We start from the raw sequence: 17,938 nt of genomic DNA, 5'->3' as shown, positions 1-17,938 counted from the left end.
TCCATACAATGCACACAGCCTTTTATATAACACATTTCGTCATACAAATGAACTTACATCAGTAGAGAACTCCACCCCGGTTTAGGCGGCTGTATTTTTCCACAGTACACATACATTGTTTCTCATATCTTGCACCTGGTACCCAATCTACTGTAGCCTCAATGTTTCTCCCCTCCCCGGGACAGGGAGACCTTCCTGTTATCAGTTCCTCCGTGGTCACAAGTTGTCTGCTGTCTGTTAACAGTTCCCCTTCTCCTTGAACGTCTCACTTACATTGCTACACATTAAAGTCTCAGCTTGTCCCATGCACACACATTAGTACATTAACCTTATAATCACTCGGTTATACATTTTCAGGGTGAAATCATTTAGTCAAACCTTTAATCATATAATTTCCATTACATATTCCCATGCACTATTCAATGTCTAGATATTTTCACTAGTGCCAGAACAACACCAGTATCGAGATATTTTTTTACATGACAAAAATGAAAACATGAAGCAGACTTAACTCTTTAGTCCTTTAAAAACCTGCTGTATGTAAAATACTGTGTGCTATAGCTTGGAAAAGAAATACATGGGACTCTGGATGACAACATAATGTTTTTTAAGGACTGTTTTCCTAAAGAAGTTAACTCCACTTTAGTGTTTTGTTTCCTTATCACGACACTGGTGTCATCCAGGCCTCTAATTTTAACCAAAACAGTAGACTGTGATAGGAAAGAGGCCTACAAATTCCTCTTAGCACACAGCAAACAATGCTAGCTCTATCTCACAATGGGCTTGCAGTCAATTCAAGATGGCACTTGTGGGTTGGACACGCCTCCCCACCACACCCATATCTGCAACCTTAAAGGCCGACTGCATAATAGGCAATTATATTCCCAACACAGTGTGTTAATATGGACATACAGCAACACATTATTTTCATTGATTTTAGGGGCAATGTTTCATTTCTCTTTCACATTATGCTTTCTTGGTAAAGCATGTTATAAGCTAGCTTGCTTAACATTGCCAATATGGTCAAACTACCTACAGTGCACTGAACAAAAATATGAATGCAACATGTAAAGTTTCATGAGCTCAAATAAAAGTTGCCAGAAATGTTCCATATGCACAAAAAGCTTACTTTAACATTTGTTTACATCCTTGTTAGTGAGCTTTTCTCCTTTTGCCAAGATAATCCATCCACCTGACAGGTGTGACATATGAAGAAGCTGATTTAACAGCATGATCATTACACAGGTGCACCATGTGCTGGGGAAAGTAAAAGGCCACTCTAAAATGTGTAGTTTTGTCTCACAACACAATGCCACAGATGTTTCAAGTTTTGAGGGAGCATGCAATTGGCATGCTGACTGCAGAAATGTCAATCAGAGCTGTTGCCTGAGAATTGAATGTTCATTTTTCTACCATAAGCCGCATCTAACATTGTTTTAGAGAATTTAGCTGTACATCCAACCGACCTCACAACCGAAGACCATGTGTATGGCGTTGTGTGGGCTAGCAGTTTGCTGATGTCAACGTTGTGAACAGAGTGCCCCATAGAGGGTTATGGTATGGGGAGGCATAAACTACGAACAACGAACACAATTATTGCATTTTATCGATGGCAATTTGAATGCAAAAAAATACCGTGATGAGATCCTGAGGCCCATTTTTTTTAAAGGTATCTGACCAACAGATGCATAGCTGTATTCGAAATAATGTGAAATCCATAGATTAGGGCCAAATTAATGTATTTCAATAAACTGATTTCATCATATGAAATGTAACTCTGTAACATCTTTGAAATTGTTGCATGTTGCGTTTATATTATTGTTCAGTATACATTATCCAAATTGCTACATTTCGTAGATGTCAAACATGTATTTGTTCTCATCTTTTGGTTGAAGGGTCAGTGGTGAAACGTGCAACTCGGGTAACAACATTTTTTCCCCCCACTCTTATGACTTAGAGGGTCATTCAAGTGAAACTTCCCAGTCTTTCAAGTAACTAGTTCAAACCTGCAGAACATAAAAACCATGACGTGAGACGTGAAGTCAGTACACCTAAATTTAAACTTGATTTTAGGCATCTAACTTACCTAATGAATAACAAATGACAAGAAACCAGATTTTTTATTTTTTTTAAACAATTAATCAACTGCTAATTCTAAATCAACTATTTATTTTCTACATTTTTACTACATCTTTCTGTCATGGCATGATTCTTCCAAACAGCAAAAGCGACTGTAAATGTTAATCAACAAAAGCTTTGATACGTGTAATCAATCAATCCATAAAAACATAAAAGAACAAGTCCTTCCCAATCCCTGTGAGAGAGATGGGGATCCCTGTTTAATTCAAACTAACACGGCTGGGTTTTGAATTCACAGCTAAGAGAGAGGGAGCATTATAGTGGGCAGTAATATTTGATATGTGAACATACAGTATATTATATATACATGACATGAGACTAAGCAGTTAGCCTATTAAAATGTTTATCTGACTCCATAAAGATAATTAATATATACACAGGACTATGGTTGAGTTACAGTAATAGACAATGAAGAAAGGACTGAGAATGGAATTATAAATATACATGTATTTAATTAATGGATTCAGCTTAAAGCTTAAATTACAAGGCAAATCTGACATTAAAAAAACGGTTATTTTGAACGCAGTATTTGCTGCATACTGCAGCTATACTGTACTCTGACTGCAATCTTTTTTTCGTAAGGGCACTGCTGCAACATGACCATAAACGTTGCATCTGAAACAGTGCAGTGGATTCGGCACAAAATCTCTAACAGGATAACTGATATAACCTAACAGTTATGTCGCCAATTGGATAGAAACCTAGTTTTGGACACCCTATTCCAAGTCCACTCCACTACTTTGGACCAGGGCCCGCATAGGGCTGAGTGGGGTGCGGGATAAATCGCTTCGGTGTATATTTCCTGTAAATAATTTACACAATAAATAGCCTACTACGGTACTGATCAGTATTCGAATCGTATAATAATAGCCGAATTAAATTTCGAATCTAATTTACAGTAAACGTACAGATGTTTCGTTCAAAGAAAAGTCGTATTTTCTCTCATCGTTCCAATGTAGATTGTCCTACTACTCGATCCGTAGATTTCTTTCCGGAAATTGTATTGTTTTTGTGTATGCTCTAACTAGCTATCAAGCTAACTGCCATCTCTCATTATCTCTGTTATTTATAAGAATAGCCTCATATATATTAACTGCTGCATCTTATCTCTCGAAATGACAAAAACATGTATTACAGGACAGTCACTGAGTCAGACAACTTCCAAGAGTAGCTAGATTTGCTAGCTTGCTAACACAGACAGAAGGGTTTAGTTTCCAGTATATTTGCTGCAAACGTTAGCTTCCTATAATTTTTTTAGACTCGATCGCAGGACTGATTCGCCTGTACAAAAGTAGCTAAACGTTACGAATTCGTAACTGTATCTAGATACACATAGACCGTTTGCCATGATGTCTGAAGTCATCGTAACCTTCCAGTCTCAGCTCTCCGGAGTCATGGAGACGGTATTCAAGGCTGCCATGTACGAGATCACAAGGCTGGTGGACGATAGCTTCATGAAGGAAGTGTCCCGGAGCCGGGAGCATGTCGAGTCGCTGAAGAAGAGGCTGCAGTGGTCGGAGAACAGACGCAGGGAGAGGGACAGAGAGGGAGGCCGTATCGGGAAGTGTGCAGAGTGTGGAAGAGCTAACGACGAAGCCAAGGAGAGAAGCTCAGGAGCCTCACAGACAGGTATAGAGAGAGACATCTAAAGACAGTCTCTCTCTCTCAAATAAAAAAAAAAATATATATATAAAAAGTTGTTAAATAAATCTCAATATTTTAGATTCTTCAAAGTAGCCACCTTGATGGCAGCTTTGCACACTCTTGGCATTATCTCAACCAGCTTCACCTGGAATGCTTTTCCAACAGTCTTGAAGGAGTTCCACATGCTGAGCACTTGTTGGCTGCATTTCCTTCACTCTGTGGTCCAACTCATCCAAAACCATTTCAATTGGGTTGAGGTTGGGTGATCAGCCTGACTAACCGGTCAGGGGCGGAAATCCCGGGGGGGACGGGGGGGGACACGACCCCCCCCATCCTGGGAAAAATATGATTTGTCCCCCCCAATATATCACTGAAACATAACTATGTAATTTAAATAATATTAATAATATGCAATGAAAGCAATTGTGCTGATTATAGACACTTAATAGCGCGTTTTTAAGTTTCAAAAGATTGCGACCCCCCCACCCTTTGCCTCACAATGGTTTGATCCACTGCCAGTTCTTTAGCTTGCTAGGTAACAGAGAGGTCGTATCTACTGTCTGAAAGGCACTCAATGCACGTAACTGACATGAGGTTAATCCAGTCAATCGCGCACACACACTAGCTGAATATGCAGAGCTAGCGCACAAATATTAACTATTAAGCTAGCTAGTACCTATTCCATTTGTGGCGTCGTCAAAGATGGAATCTTTGCTATTGTTAATTTATTCCAAGATCAGCATGCAGATGATGTAAGTTAGTGCTTCAAAGTCCCTGTGATAAGGTTAGCGATAAACTGAAATCCAAACTGAACAGAACTACACTCTCTTCTACCATTGTCTTAAATATATTTAATGGTCTCGTTGCAAAAGCTAAATTGTCGCAAGGGAACTTTTTATTTATTTATTTAATTTCATCTTTATTTAACCCGGGTAGCAAAGATTATAGCAAACACCACTGAAACTGAATTGGTGCTCGCTAGCTTTGCAAATTCAGCTATTGTTGGAAGCCAGCCAATATGAAACAAACTATTAAAATTACAAAAGGTTGCAGCATATGTTGTGTAAATGGTGAACTCATACAGCTGTCAACTCTTGTCATTTTAATCCGTTTCACATTTGCTAGCTACCTTTTAGATCGAAGCCCAAATAGAATGATTGAAGATGATAGAAGCCCATCTCCTACTGTAAATAACCTACACACTGTGTGTGTAGCCAGCCAGCCAGGTAGAAAAATGGCAGAAAAATAAAAGACGGACATCAGAGTATTTTTCAATACACCAAAACGCATAGTAAGAACCCTAGTAGCCTAATATCTCAAAGACTAGTTGATAAAATGTTCATAAGAAAGAAATGAAATTCTAATGGAAATGTTTCACAATGATGTCATTAGGCAGAGCAGGCAACAGATGGCACACAGACAGCAGAGTTGGGGACAGATTTGCAGAGACAGGGAGTCTCAGGTAAGTTTGTTGAGTCTTTGTTTGGCAACATTATGAAAGGTTCTCAATTTTTTTGACTTGTAAAATAGGAACATAAATTGAAAATGCCATGGATACCCCCACTCTCAACTTAAACTGGTGACTGAACTAAGATTTGTTAAAGGCAATGGTATTGCTGTTGTGATTCGTTGTGTAATTTTGGGTACCGGTAGTTAGGAGTACGGCAAACACCTTATTTCTTTGGTTCCTCAATATACATTTACCATATTACAATGTAGGCTATGTGTTACAGCACAACTTTTGGTGTCCCCCTCAGGAATTGCTCTTGAGAAAATGTTATGTAATTGTCCCCTCCAAAGTTGATATCAGATTTTCGCCCCTGTAACCGGTGTCTGTATGTAGCCTCGCTACTGTATATAGCCTCGCTACTGTATATAGCCTGTCTTTTTACTGTTGTTTTATTTCTTTACTTACCTATTGTTCACCTAACACCTTTTTTGCACTATTGGTTAGAGCCTGTAAGTAAGCATTTCACTGTAAGGTCTACAACTGTTGTATTCGGCGCACGTGACAAATAAACTTTGATTTGGTTGTGGAGGCCAGGTCATCTGATGCAGCACTCAGTCACTCTCATTCTAGGTCAAATAGCCCTTATGTAACCGGTGTGAAATGGTCAGCTAGTTATCGGGGTGCGTGTTAATAGCGTTTCAATCAGTGACATCACTTGCTCTGAGACCTTGAAGTAGTTGTTCCCCTTGCTCTGCAAGGGCCGCAGCTTTTGTGGAGCAATGGGTAACGGTGCTTCGTGGGTGACTATTGTTGATGTGTGCAGAGGGTGCCTGGTTCGAGCCCAGGTAGGGGCGAGGAGAGGGACGGAAGCAAAATTGTTACACTTACACAGCCTGGAGGTGTGTTGGGTGTTTGTCCTGTTGAAAAACAAATGAAAGTCCCACTAAGCGCAAACCAGATGGGATGGCGTATTTTTTATTTATTTATTTATTTCACCTTTATTTAACCAGGTAGGCAAGTTGAGAACAAGTTCTCATTTACAATTGCGACCTGGCCATGATAAAGCAAAGCAGTTCGACAACATACAAAAACACAGAGTTACACATGGAGTAAAACAACATACAATCAATGATACAGTAGAAAAATGTCCTACTATATACAATGTGAGCAAATGATGTGAGATAAGGGAGGTAAAGGCAAAAAAGGCCATGGTGGCAGAGTAAATACAGTATAGCAAGTAAAACACTGGAATGGTAGATTTGTTATTTGAAGAAAGTTCAAAGTTCAAATACAAATAATCTGGTGCAAAGGAGCAAAATAAATAAATATAGTAGGGAAGAGGTAGTAGTTTGGGCTAAATTATAGATGGGCTATGTACAGGTGCAGTGATCTGTGAGCTACTCTGACAGCTGGTGCTTAAAGCTAGTAAGGGAGATAAGTGTTTCCAGTTTCAGAGATTTTTGTAGTTCGTTCCAGTCATTGGCAGCAGAGAACTGGAAGGAGAGACGACCAAAGGAGGAGTTGGCTTTAGGGGTGACCAGAGAGATATACCTGCTGGAGCGCGTGCTACAGGTGGGTGCTGCTATGGTGACCAGTGAGCGGAGATAAGGGGGGACTTTACCTAGCAGGGTCTTGTAGATGACCTGGAGCCAATGTGTTTGGCGACGATTATGAAGCGAAGGCCAGCCAACGAGAGCGTACAGGTCGCAGTGGTGGGTAGTATATGGGGCTTTGGTGACAAAACGGATGGCACTGTGATAGACTGCATCCAGCTTGTTGAGTAGGGTATTGGAGGCTATTTTGTAAATGACATCGCCGAAGTCGAGGATTGGTAGGATGGTCACTTTTACGAGGGTATGTTTGGCAACATGAGTGAAGGATGCTTTGTTGCGAAATAGGAAGCCAATTCTAGATTTAACTTTGGATTGGAGATGTTTGATGTGAGTCTGGAAGGAGAGTTTAGAGTCTAACCAGACACCTAGGTATTTGTAGTTGTCCACAAATTCTAAGACAGGACCGTCCAGAGAAGTGATGCCGGACAGGCGGGCAGGTGCAGGCAGCGATCGGTTGAAGAGCATGCATTTAGTTTTACTTGTATTTAGGAGCAGTTGGAGACCACGGAAGGAGAGTTGTATGGCATTGAAGCTCGTCTGGAGGGTTGTTAACACAGTGTCCAAAGAAGGGCCAGAAGTATACAGAATGGTGTCGTCTGCGTAGAGGTGGATCAGAGATTCACCAGCAGCAAGAGCGACATCATTGATGTATACAGAGAAAAGAGTTGGCCCAAGAATTGAGACTGCCAGAGGTCCGGACAGCAGGCCCTCCGATTTGACACACTGAGCTCTATCAGAGAAGTAGTCGATGAACCAGGCGACGCAATCGTTTGAGAAACCAAGGCTACTGAGTCTGCCGATGAGGATGTGGTGATTAACAGAGTCAAAAGCTTTGGCCAGGTCAATGAATACGGCAGCACAGTATTGTTTCTTATCGATTGCGGTTACGATGTCGTTTAGGACCTTGAGCGTGGCTGAGGTGCACCCATGACCAGCTCTGAAACCAGATTGCATAGCGGAGAGGGTGCGGTGGGATTCGAAATGGTCGGTTATCTGTTTGTTGACTTGGCTTTCGAAGACCTTAGAAAGGCAGGGTAGGATGGATATAGGTCTGTAGCAATTTGGGTCAAGAGTGTCACCTCATTTGAAGAGGGGGATGACAGCAGCTGCTTTCCAATCTATGGGAATCTCAGACGACACGAAAGAGAGGTTGAACAGGCTAGTAATAGGGGTTGCAATAATTTCGGCAGATCATTTTAGAAAGAAAGGGTCCAGATTGTCAAGCCCAGCTGATTTGTAAGGGTCCAGATTTTGCAGCTCTTTCAGAACATCAGCTGAATGGATTTGGGAGAAGGAGAAATGGGGGAGGCTTGGGCGAGTAGCTGTGGGGGGTGCAGTGCTGTTGAATGCAGTAGGGGTAGCCAGGTGGAAAGCATGGCCAGCCGTAGAAAAATGCTTATTGAAATTCTCAATTATAGTGGGCTTATCGGTGGTGACAGAGTTTCCTATCCTCAGTGCAGTGGGCAGTTGGGACGAGGTGTTCTTATTCTCCATGGACTTTACAATGTCCCAGAACTTTTTAGAGTTTGAGTTGCAGGAAGCAAATTTCTGTTTGAAAAAACTAGCCTTGGCGTTTCTAACTGCCTGTGTGTATTGGTGTCTAACTTCCCTGAAAAGTTGCATATCGCGGGGGCAGTTCGATGCTAATGCAGAACGCCACAGGATATTTTTGTGTTGGTTAAGGGCAGTCAGGTCTGGGGAGAACCAAGGGCTATATCTGTTCCTGGTTCTAAATTTCTTGAAAGGGGCATGCTTATTTAAGATGGTGAGGAAGGCTTTTAAAAAAAATAACCAGGCATCCTCTATTGACGGGATGAGGTCAATATCCTTCCAGGATACCAGGGCCAGGTCGATTAGAAAGGCTTGCTCGTTGAAATGTTTCAGGGAGCGTTTGACAGTGATGAGTGGAGGTCGTTTGACCGCTGACCCATTACGGATGCAGGCAATGAGACAGTGATCGCTGAGATCTTGGTTGAAAACAGCAGAGGTGTATTTAGAGGGCACGTTGGTTAGGATGATATCTATGAGGGTGCCAGTGTTTGCGGCTTTGGGGTTGTACCTGGTGGGTTCATTAATAATTTGTGTGAGATTGAGGGCATCAAGCTTGGATTGTAGGATGGCTGGGGTGTTAAGCATGTCCCAGTTTAGGTCACCTAGTAGCACGAGCTCTGAAGATAGATGGGGGGGCAATCAGTTCACATATGGTATCCAGAGCACAGCTAGGGGCCGAGGGGGGTCTATAGCAGGCGGCAACGGTGAGAGACTTGTTTTTAGAGAGGTGGATTTTAAATGTAGAAGTTCAAATTGTTTGGGTACAGACCTGGATAGCAGGACAGAACTCTGCAGGCTATCTCTGCAGTAGATTGCAACACCGCCCCCTTTGGTCGTTCTGTCTTGTCTGAAAACGTTGTAGTTAGGGATGAAGATTTCAGAGTTTTTGGTGGACTTCCTAAGCCAGGATTCAGACACAGCTAGGACATCCGGGTTGGCAGAGTGTGCTAAAGCAGTGAATAAAACAAACTTAGGGAGGAGGCTTCTAATGTTAACATGCATGAAACCAAGGCTATTACGGTTACAGAAATCATCAAAAGAGAGCGCCTGGGGAGTAGGAGTGGAGCCAGGCACTGCAGGGCCTGGATTCACCTCTACATCCCCAGAGGAGCAGAGAAGGATGAGTATGAGGGTACGGCTAAAAGCTATAAGAATTGGTCGTCTGTGACGTCCAGAATAGAGAGAAAAAGGAGCAGGTTTCTGGGGGCGATAAAATAGCTTCAAGGTATAATGTACAGACAAAGGTATGGTGGGATGTGAATACAGTGGAGGTAAACCTAGGCATTTAGTGATGATGAGAGAGATATTGTCTCTAGAAACATCATTGAAACCAGAAGATGTCATAGCATGTGTGGGTGGAGGAACTGAGAGGTTGGATAAGGTATAATGAGTAGGGCTAGAGGCTCTGCAGTGAAATAAGCCAATAAACACTAACCAGAACAGCAATGGACAAGGCATATTTACATTAAGGAGAGGCATGCTTAGCCGAGTGATCAAAGGGTCCAGTGAGATTCAGACAGCTAGCCGGGCCATAGGTAGCAAGCTGGTGGAAGATGGAGGGAGGTCTGTTTTTAGCCACCTCGTGCGTTTCCGTCTGTGGATTAGTGGGGTTCCGTGTGGAAGGGGGGACCAGTCCAAGTTGGCAAAATAGTTAGTTACAGTGGCCCAAGAAAAGTGTCCGACAGACCTATTCAGACCGCAGCCGACAAGACAGCCAACGACCAGCGGGCCGCAGATGGGCGACCAGGCTACGTCGCGACGGAGGGGCCAGTCGGATAACTCCCTCGGGCAGACAACGTCGGCGGTCCAGTCATGAAGGCCCGATGGAGCTCCGCATCGGCAGCAAAACGGGTCCGGACAGGCGACCGTAGCGCAGGAGACACTTCAGCTGGCTAGCTCAGGAATAGCCCAGGAGTGGCTACCTCCGGAACAATGTGTGTTAACTCCGGGACCGACGTTGCCAATTGTCACTCAGGTAGCAGCTAGCTAGCTGCAAGATCCAGGTGAAAGTGTCAAGAGCCTGCGGTAGAAATCCGGGGAAAGGAGAGAGAATAGGTCCGGTATGCTCTGGTCCGAGTCGCGCTGCACAAAGACTGACGATAGCCTTTCGAGCTAATGGATATCTGAGGACCGCTAACCGTGGCTAACCGTGGCTAGCTGAACTCCAACGTTAGCCAGTGAAAATGGCTAACCTCTGGCTAGCTTCTGTTGTGGATTTCAGATTTGAGGTAAATAATACTTTCTTTTTTAAATTGGTGAGGCGGGTTGCAGGAGAGTGTTTTGAGGTTGAGTTTTTAGTAGAAAAAATGTAAAAAGATATGCGAAGAAAAATATGTAAATATATATATATATACACGGGACACGACAAGAGGAGGGTAAAGGACGTCTGAACTGCTACGCCATCTTGGAATTTTAATGTTTTGCTGCAGAATACTGTGGTAGCCATGCTGGTTAAGTGTGCCTTGAATTCTAAATAAATCACAAAGTGTCACCAGCAAAGCACCATCACACCACCTCCTCCATGCTTCATGGTGGGAACCACACATGCAGAGATCATCCGTTCACCTACTCTGCGTCTCACAAAGACACGGCAGTTGGAACCAAAACTCTTAAACTTGGACTCATCAGACCAAAGGACAAATTTCCACCGGTCTAATGTCCATTGCTCCTGTTTCTTGGCCCAAGCAAGTCTTCTTATCGGTGTCCTTTAGTAGTGGTTTCTTTGCAGCAATTCAACCATGAAGGCCTAATTCACGCAGTCTCTTCTGAACAGTTGATGTTGAGATGTGTCTGTTTCTTGAACTCTGAAGTATTTATTTGAGCAGCAATTTCTGAGGCTGGTAAAACTAATGATCTTATCCTCTGCAGCAGAGGTAACTCTGGGTCTTCCTTTCCTGTGGTTGTCCTCATTAGAGCCAGTTTCATCATAGCACTTGATGGTTTTTGCAACTGCACTTGAAGAAACTTTCAAAGTTCTTGAAATTCTCCGGATTGACTGATCTTCATGTCTTAAAGTAAATAGGGCTATCTTCTGTATACCCCCCTACCTTGTGACAACGCAACTGATTGCCTCAAACGCATTAAGAAGGAAAGAAATTCCACAAATGAACTTTTAACAAGGCACACCTGTTAATCGAAATGCACTCTCTACCTCAGAAGCTGAGAGAATGCCAAGAGTGTGCAAATCTGTCAAAGGGTGGCCACTTTTTTGGTTACTACATGATTCCATATGTGTTACTTCATGGTTTTGACGTCTTCACTGTTATTCTACAATGTAGAAAATAGTACAAAGAAAGAAGCTCTTGAATGAGTATCTATATATCTATCTATCTATCTATACAGTTGTGGCCAAAAGTTTTGAGAATGACACAAATATTAATTTTCACAAAGTCTGCTGTCTCAGTTTGTATGATGGCAATTTGCATATACTCCAGAATGTTATGAAGAGTGATCAGGTGAATTGCAATTAATTGCAAAGTCCCTCTTTGCCATGCAAATGAACTGAATCCCAAAAAACATTTCCACTGCATTTCAGCCCTGTCACAAAAGGGCCAGCTGACATCATGTCAGTGATTGTCTCGTTAACACAGGTGTGAGTGTTGACGAGGACAAGGCTGGAGATCACTCTGTCATACTGATTGAGTTTGAATAACAGACTGGAAGCTTCAAAGGGAGGGTGGTGCTTGGAATCATTGTTCTTCCTCTGTCAACCATGGTTACCTGCAAGGAAACACGTGCTATTATCATTGCTTTGCACAAAAAGGGCTTCACAGGCAAGGATGTTACTGCCGGTAAGATTGCACCTAAATCGACCATTATCGGATCATCAAGAACTTCAAGGAGAGCGGTTCAATTGTTGTGAAGAAGGCTTCAGGGCGCCCAAGAAAGTCCAGCAAGCGCCAGGACCGTCTTCTAAAGTTGATTCAGCTGCGGGATCGGGGCACCACCAGTACAGAGCTTGCTCAGGAATGGCAGCAGGCAGGTGTGAGTGCATCTGCACGCACAGTGAGACGAAGACTTTTGAAGGATGGCCTGGTGTCAAGAAGGGCAGCAAAGAAGCCACTTCTCTCCAGGAAAAACATCAGGGACAGACTGATATTCTGCAAAAGGTACAGGGATTGGACTGCTGAGGACTGGGGTAAAGTTATTTTCTCTGATGAATCACCTTTCCGATTGTTTGGGGCATCCGGAATAAAGCTTGTCCGGAGAAGACAAGGTGAGCACTACCATCAGACCTGTGTCATGCCAACAGTAAAGCATCCTGAGACCATTCATGTGTGGTGTTGCTTCTCAGCCAAGGGAGTGGGCTCACTCACAATTTTGTATTTTTTTTGTTTTTACAACTAATGCCGGTTTGCCTGAGGCGGATGCCGTGCAGGTGTTTGTACACATGCATATACACACACTCTCATTCAAATAAACACATACAAGAACACACACATACATACATGTAATAGTGCCAGACATGCACACAAACTTATAAAGTAGGCATTGCTGTTATGATTTCAGTTGTCTTTGATGTCCTTCGTTTTAAATGTATTATTTTGTTTTATTTTTTTGCATTGTTGTTTTCTGTTTTCTTCTGCCTTTTCCTTTTTTCTCTTTAGTTCATTTTCATGGTTGTTAGTGTATTGGGGGGTTCTTGGGGGTGGGGAATGGAATTAATTGTATTTTTTTTTATTCTGGTGGAGGACTGTAGAAAAAATAAATTAAAAAAAAGTATTAACTAAGTGGCTCGGAGAACAAAACATCAATATTTTGGGTCCATGGCCAGGAATCTCCCCAGACCTTAATCCCATTGAGAACTTGTGGTCAATTCTCAAGAGGCGGGTGGACAAACAAAAACCCACAAATTCTGACAAACTCCAAGCATTGATTATGCAAGAACGGGCTGCCATCAGTCAGGATGTGGCCCAGAAGTTAATTGACAGAATGCCAGGGCGGATTGCAGAGGTCTTGAAAAAGAAGGTTCAACACGGCAAATATTGACTCTTTGCATCAACTTCATGTAATTGTCAATAAAAGCCTTTGACACTTATGAAATGCTTGTAATTATACTTCAGTATTCCATAGTAACATCTGACAAAAATATCTAAAGACACTGAAGCAGCAAACTTTGTGGAAATTAATATTTGTGTCATTCTCAAAACTTTTGGCCACAACTGTACAGTGCATTCGGAAAGTATTCAGACCCCTTGACTTTTTCCACATTTTGCTATGTTACAGCCTTATTCTAAAATTGATTAAATACATTTTTTCCTCAACAATCTACACACAATATCCCATAATGACAAAAACAAGTTTCTAGAAATGTTTGCAAATTTATTAAAACATAAACAGAAATACCTTATTTACATAAGTATTCTGACCTTTTGCTGTGAGGTTTGAAATTGAGCTCAGGTGCATCCTGTTTCCATTGATCATCCTTGAGATGTTTCTACAACTTGATTGGAGTCCACCTGTGGTAAATTCAATTGATTGGACATGATTTGGAAAGACACCTGTCTATATAAGCTCACACACCTGTCTATATAAGCTTTTTGCTCTGACAGTGCATGTCAGAGCAAAAACTAGCCATGAGGTTGAAAGAATTGTTCATAGAGCTTTGAGACAGGATTGTGTCGAGGCACAGATCTGGGGAAGGGTACCAAAACATTTCTGCTGCATTGAAGGTCCCCAAGAACACAGTGGCCTCCATCATAAATGGAAGAAGTTTGGAAGCACCGAGACTCTTCCTAGAGCTGGCCGCCTGGCCAAACTGAGCAATCGTGGGAGAAGGAGTGACCCGATCACTCTGACAGTTCCTCTGTGGAGATAGGAGAACCTTACAGAAGGACAATCGTCTCTGCAGCACTCCACCAATCAGGCCTTTATCGTAGAGTGGCCAGACGGAAGTCACTTCTCAGTAAAAGGCACATGACAGCCCACTTGCCGTTTGCCAAAAGGCACCTAAAAACCAAGATTCTTTGGTCTGATGAAACCAAGATGGATCTCTTTGGCCCGAATGCCAAGTGCCACGTTTGGAGGAAACTCGGCACCATCCCTACAGTGAACCATGGTGGAAGCATCATGCTGTGGAGATGTTTTTCAGCGGCAGTGTCTGGGAGACTAGCCAGGTTCGAGGGAAAGATGAACGGAGCAAAGTACAGAGAGATCCTTGATGAAAACCTGCTCCAGAGCGCTCAGGACCTCAGACTGGGGGCGAAGGTTCACCTTCCAACAGGACAACAACCCTAAGCACACAGCCAAGACAATGCAGTTGCTTCGGGACAAGTCTCTGAATGTCCTTGAGTGGCCCAGCCAGAGCCCGGACTTGAACCCGATCGAACATCTCTGGAGAGACCTGAAAATAGCTGTGCTGCGACTCTCCCCGTCACACCTTACAGAACTTGAGAGGATCTGCAGAGAAGAGTGGGGGAAACTCCCCAAATCCAGGTGTACCAAGCTTGTAGCGTCATACCCAAGAAGACTTGAGGCTGTAATCGCTGCTTCAACAAAGTACAGAGTAAAGGGTCTGAATACTTATGTAAATGTGATATCAGTTTATTTTTAATACATTTGCAAACTTTTCTAAACCTTGTTTTGCTTTGTCATTGTGGGGTATTGTGTGTAGATTGATGAGGGGGAAAAAACAATTCAATCAATTTTAAAATAAGGCTGTAGTATAACAAATTGTGGAAAAAGTCAAGGGGTCTGAATACTTTCCGAATGCACTGTATATATGGAGGAATCACTCTGAAATTTGGCTGCTGTAATGTGTACCTTCCATACTTTGGTGATCACTGACCAGACAGTTGAGTTGGTGGTAAGATGCTTTATTTCCTTCCTCTGCACTGATGTGAGGAGACTCCATTATTCACAATTCAACTTTCCTTTTAGTTGAGATAAATGTTCTCTTTGTTTACCTGTGGCCAGGTGTGGAGAGGGGGCGTGGCCTGAAGCAGGAGAAGGTACTAGGGGAGGAGTGGAGCAGCTGTGGGGGCGTGGCTAGGGAAACAGCCTCGCATGACCTGGAGGAGGATGCTGAGGCCACCAGCCCTAGGAGAATCTCTGAGGTAAGTAGGGGACTGACTAAACACCAGTGTTACAGAACCTTAAGATAAAAATGTACTGTGCAGAACAGATTAGAACTTGTTTTTCACGAGGAATAGGGGACCATCATTCCAGCTTTATTCATTCACTGCCAGTTTATCCATCGTTTAGTTAGAATCAACTTATTAATTTCCTTTTGCAGCCCGCAGACGTCGGAGGTCAGAAGCTGGACAGCCTGCTGAAAGAGGAGCCTCTCCACAACACTGAGCTACAGGAGAGATGGGAGTTCTGCCTGGACGGTGAGTTGGAGTTTACAACAAACACAACAGGCCATCTTCATGATGAGAATGAAAAGGAGTAGCTTCTAATATGTTGTCATTGGTATTATAATAAATCAACTTGAAACTAAGTTTGAATTTAGCATGAGTTATTCTACCACAGTTTCTACTATTGCCAATGCCTCTAATACCTAATGTCTCCTGTGTTCTTCAGGGGCCGACGGTTCAGACGTCTCGGGGCCCAGTAAGAGTTTCAGTGAGCAGGGGCTGCAGCAGTGCCAGGATGACTGGGGGTCTGGTCTAGACCAGGATCCTGAACCATCGGGTCCTGAGGGAGACTCAGGGGACCCCAGCCAACCTCTTTACCGCTCCCGTTACAGCATGGAGGAACTGGGGGTTGGCTTTGAGAAGTCTGGTTACGGCAGTGGTGGTAGTGGCGACCATCTTCTAGACATGGAAGGGCTGGATAGGCTTCCTGGTTCCCCGTCTCGTCTGGGGGCGCTGAGCTACGGAGCTGCGGGTCACTACCAGGTGAACCTGGGGGGGTCTGAGGGGGGAGACCATCGCTCCCACATGCCTGGCCCCCATCGGAGCCAGAGGGAGCAGGTGGGGTCGCCAACACCATCCCCCCACCCGGAGGTGGGAGACCTGAACTGCATGTTGATCAACGAGGAGGGGTACCCTGAACACGGTGTTCCGGATTTGGGTAGTAGAGCTGGCCACAGGGTGCTAACCTCCATCCACTCTGGAAGCTCAGCCCACAACAACACAGAGAGCCTGTATGGTGCTGCTGACGACTTTGGACACTCTTTAAACCTCAGAGATCGTTCACAAGAGCAGGTAACAGGAGGAGGGGGGAGGTGTCATGCCTGCAATCAATGTACAATGACCTTCCTAGACTCTGGTTCCCTCAAGGCCCACAAGCAGAAACACAAAACTGGGAGATGGTCGAATTCAGGGCCAGGGACTCCGTACTCCCGCACCCAGTGCGGTAAGACCTTCACCCAGGCCTGCAACCTCAAGGTCCAGCAAGCCGAGGGACGCCACGTCTGCAGCCAGTGTGGCAAGGGCTTCACCTCCTTCTCTGACCTGAAGAGGCACAAGTGCAGCCAGACGACAGACAAGCCCTACTGCTGCTCCCTCTGCGGGAACAAGTTCAGTCGGCTCTGGAACCTCAAGCTGCACCGGCGCATTCACACACAGGAGAAACCCCACCGCTGCACCATGTGTGACAAGAGCTTCACGCGGGCGGACATTTTAAAAGTGCACAAGCGCACCCACACTGGGGAGAGACCGTACTGCTGCGCTGTGTGTGGACTCCGCTTCAAACAACTGAACCATCTGAAGTCACACCAGCACAAACACAGGCCGGATCTCCTGAGCAGAGTGGTGGTCTAGAAAACTGTTTTTTGTTTAGTTTTAATTTGGCATTGAGAACAATTTTTGGGGGTGATCAATTGTTTTTTAATAAGGACATTGAAAATATGAACTGTTGGAAATCTAACAGTGTTAAATAGAATGTACAGTGAGGGGAAAAAAAGTATTTGATCCCCTGCTGATTTTGTACGTTTGCCCACTGACAAAGAAATTATCAGTCTATAATTTTAATGGTAGGTTTATTTGAACAGTGAGAGACAGAATAACAACAAAAATCCAGAAAAACTCATGTCAAAAATATTATAAATTGATTTGCATTTTAATGAGGGAAATAAGTATTTGACCCCCTCTCAATCAGAAAGATTTCTGGCTCCCAGGTGTCTTTTATACAGGTAACGATCTGAGATTAGGAGCACACTCTTAAAGGGAGTGCTCCTAATCTCAGTTTGTTACCTGTATAAAAGACACCTGTCCACAGAAGCAATCAATCAGATTCCAAACTCTCCACCATGGCCAAGACCAAAGAGCTCTCCAAGGATGTCAGGGACAAGATTGTAGACCTACACAAGGCTGGAATGGGCTACAAGACCATCGCCAAGCAGCTTGGTGAGAAGGTGACAACAGTTGATGCAATTATTCGCAAATGGAAGAAACACAAAAGAACTGTCAATCTCCCTCGGCCTGGTGCTCCATGCAAGATCTCACCTCGTGGAGTTGCAATGATCATGAGAACGGTGAGGAATCAGCCCAGAACTACACTGGAGGATATTTTCAATGATCTCAAGGCAGCTGGGACCATAGTCACCAAGAAAACAATTGGTAACACACTACGCCGTGAAGGACTGAAATCATTC

General features: G+C 43.6%; 1 protein-coding gene across 1 annotated transcript; it reads left to right on the top strand.

The window, feature by feature from the left end:
- The first annotated feature begins 3,115 nt into the window (after positions 1-3,115).
- LOC115202436 (sal-like protein 1) lies at positions 3,116-17,238 on the top strand. Its single transcript, XM_029766572.1, has 4 exons — positions 3,116-3,768; positions 15,313-15,452; positions 15,632-15,728; positions 15,922-17,238. The coding sequence occupies exons 1-4, from the start codon at positions 3,486-3,488 to the stop codon at positions 17,103-17,105; spliced, it is 1,704 nt and encodes a 567-aa protein (XP_029622432.1). The 5' UTR covers positions 3,116-3,485; the 3' UTR covers positions 17,106-17,238.
- The last annotated feature ends 700 nt before the right edge of the window (positions 17,239-17,938 follow it).

Source organism: Salmo trutta, chromosome 11, assembly GCF_901001165.1.
Source record: "Salmo trutta chromosome 11, fSalTru1.1, whole genome shotgun sequence".
NCBI lineage: Eukaryota > Metazoa > Chordata > Actinopteri > Salmoniformes > Salmonidae > Salmo > Salmo trutta.
The sequence above is the reverse complement of the archived record's forward strand: the minus strand, read 5'-3'. Positions and strand labels throughout refer to the sequence as shown.

What these genes read in the sequence shown, in the direction of transcription:
- LOC115202436 (XM_029766572.1), top strand. Translation starts at nt 3,486, where the DNA reads ATGATGTCTGAAGTCATCGTAACCTTCCAGTCTCAGCTCTCCGGAGTC. An exon ending in GCCCTAGGAGAATCTCTGAG is followed by an intron (nt 15,453 to 15,631) that starts GTAAGTAGGGGA and finishes TTCCTTTTGCAG; the next exon opens with CCCGCAGACGTCGGAGGTCA. An exon ending in ATGGGAGTTCTGCCTGGACG is followed by an intron (nt 15,729 to 15,921) that starts GTGAGTTGGAGT and finishes TGTGTTCTTCAG; the next exon opens with GGGCCGACGGTTCAGACGTC.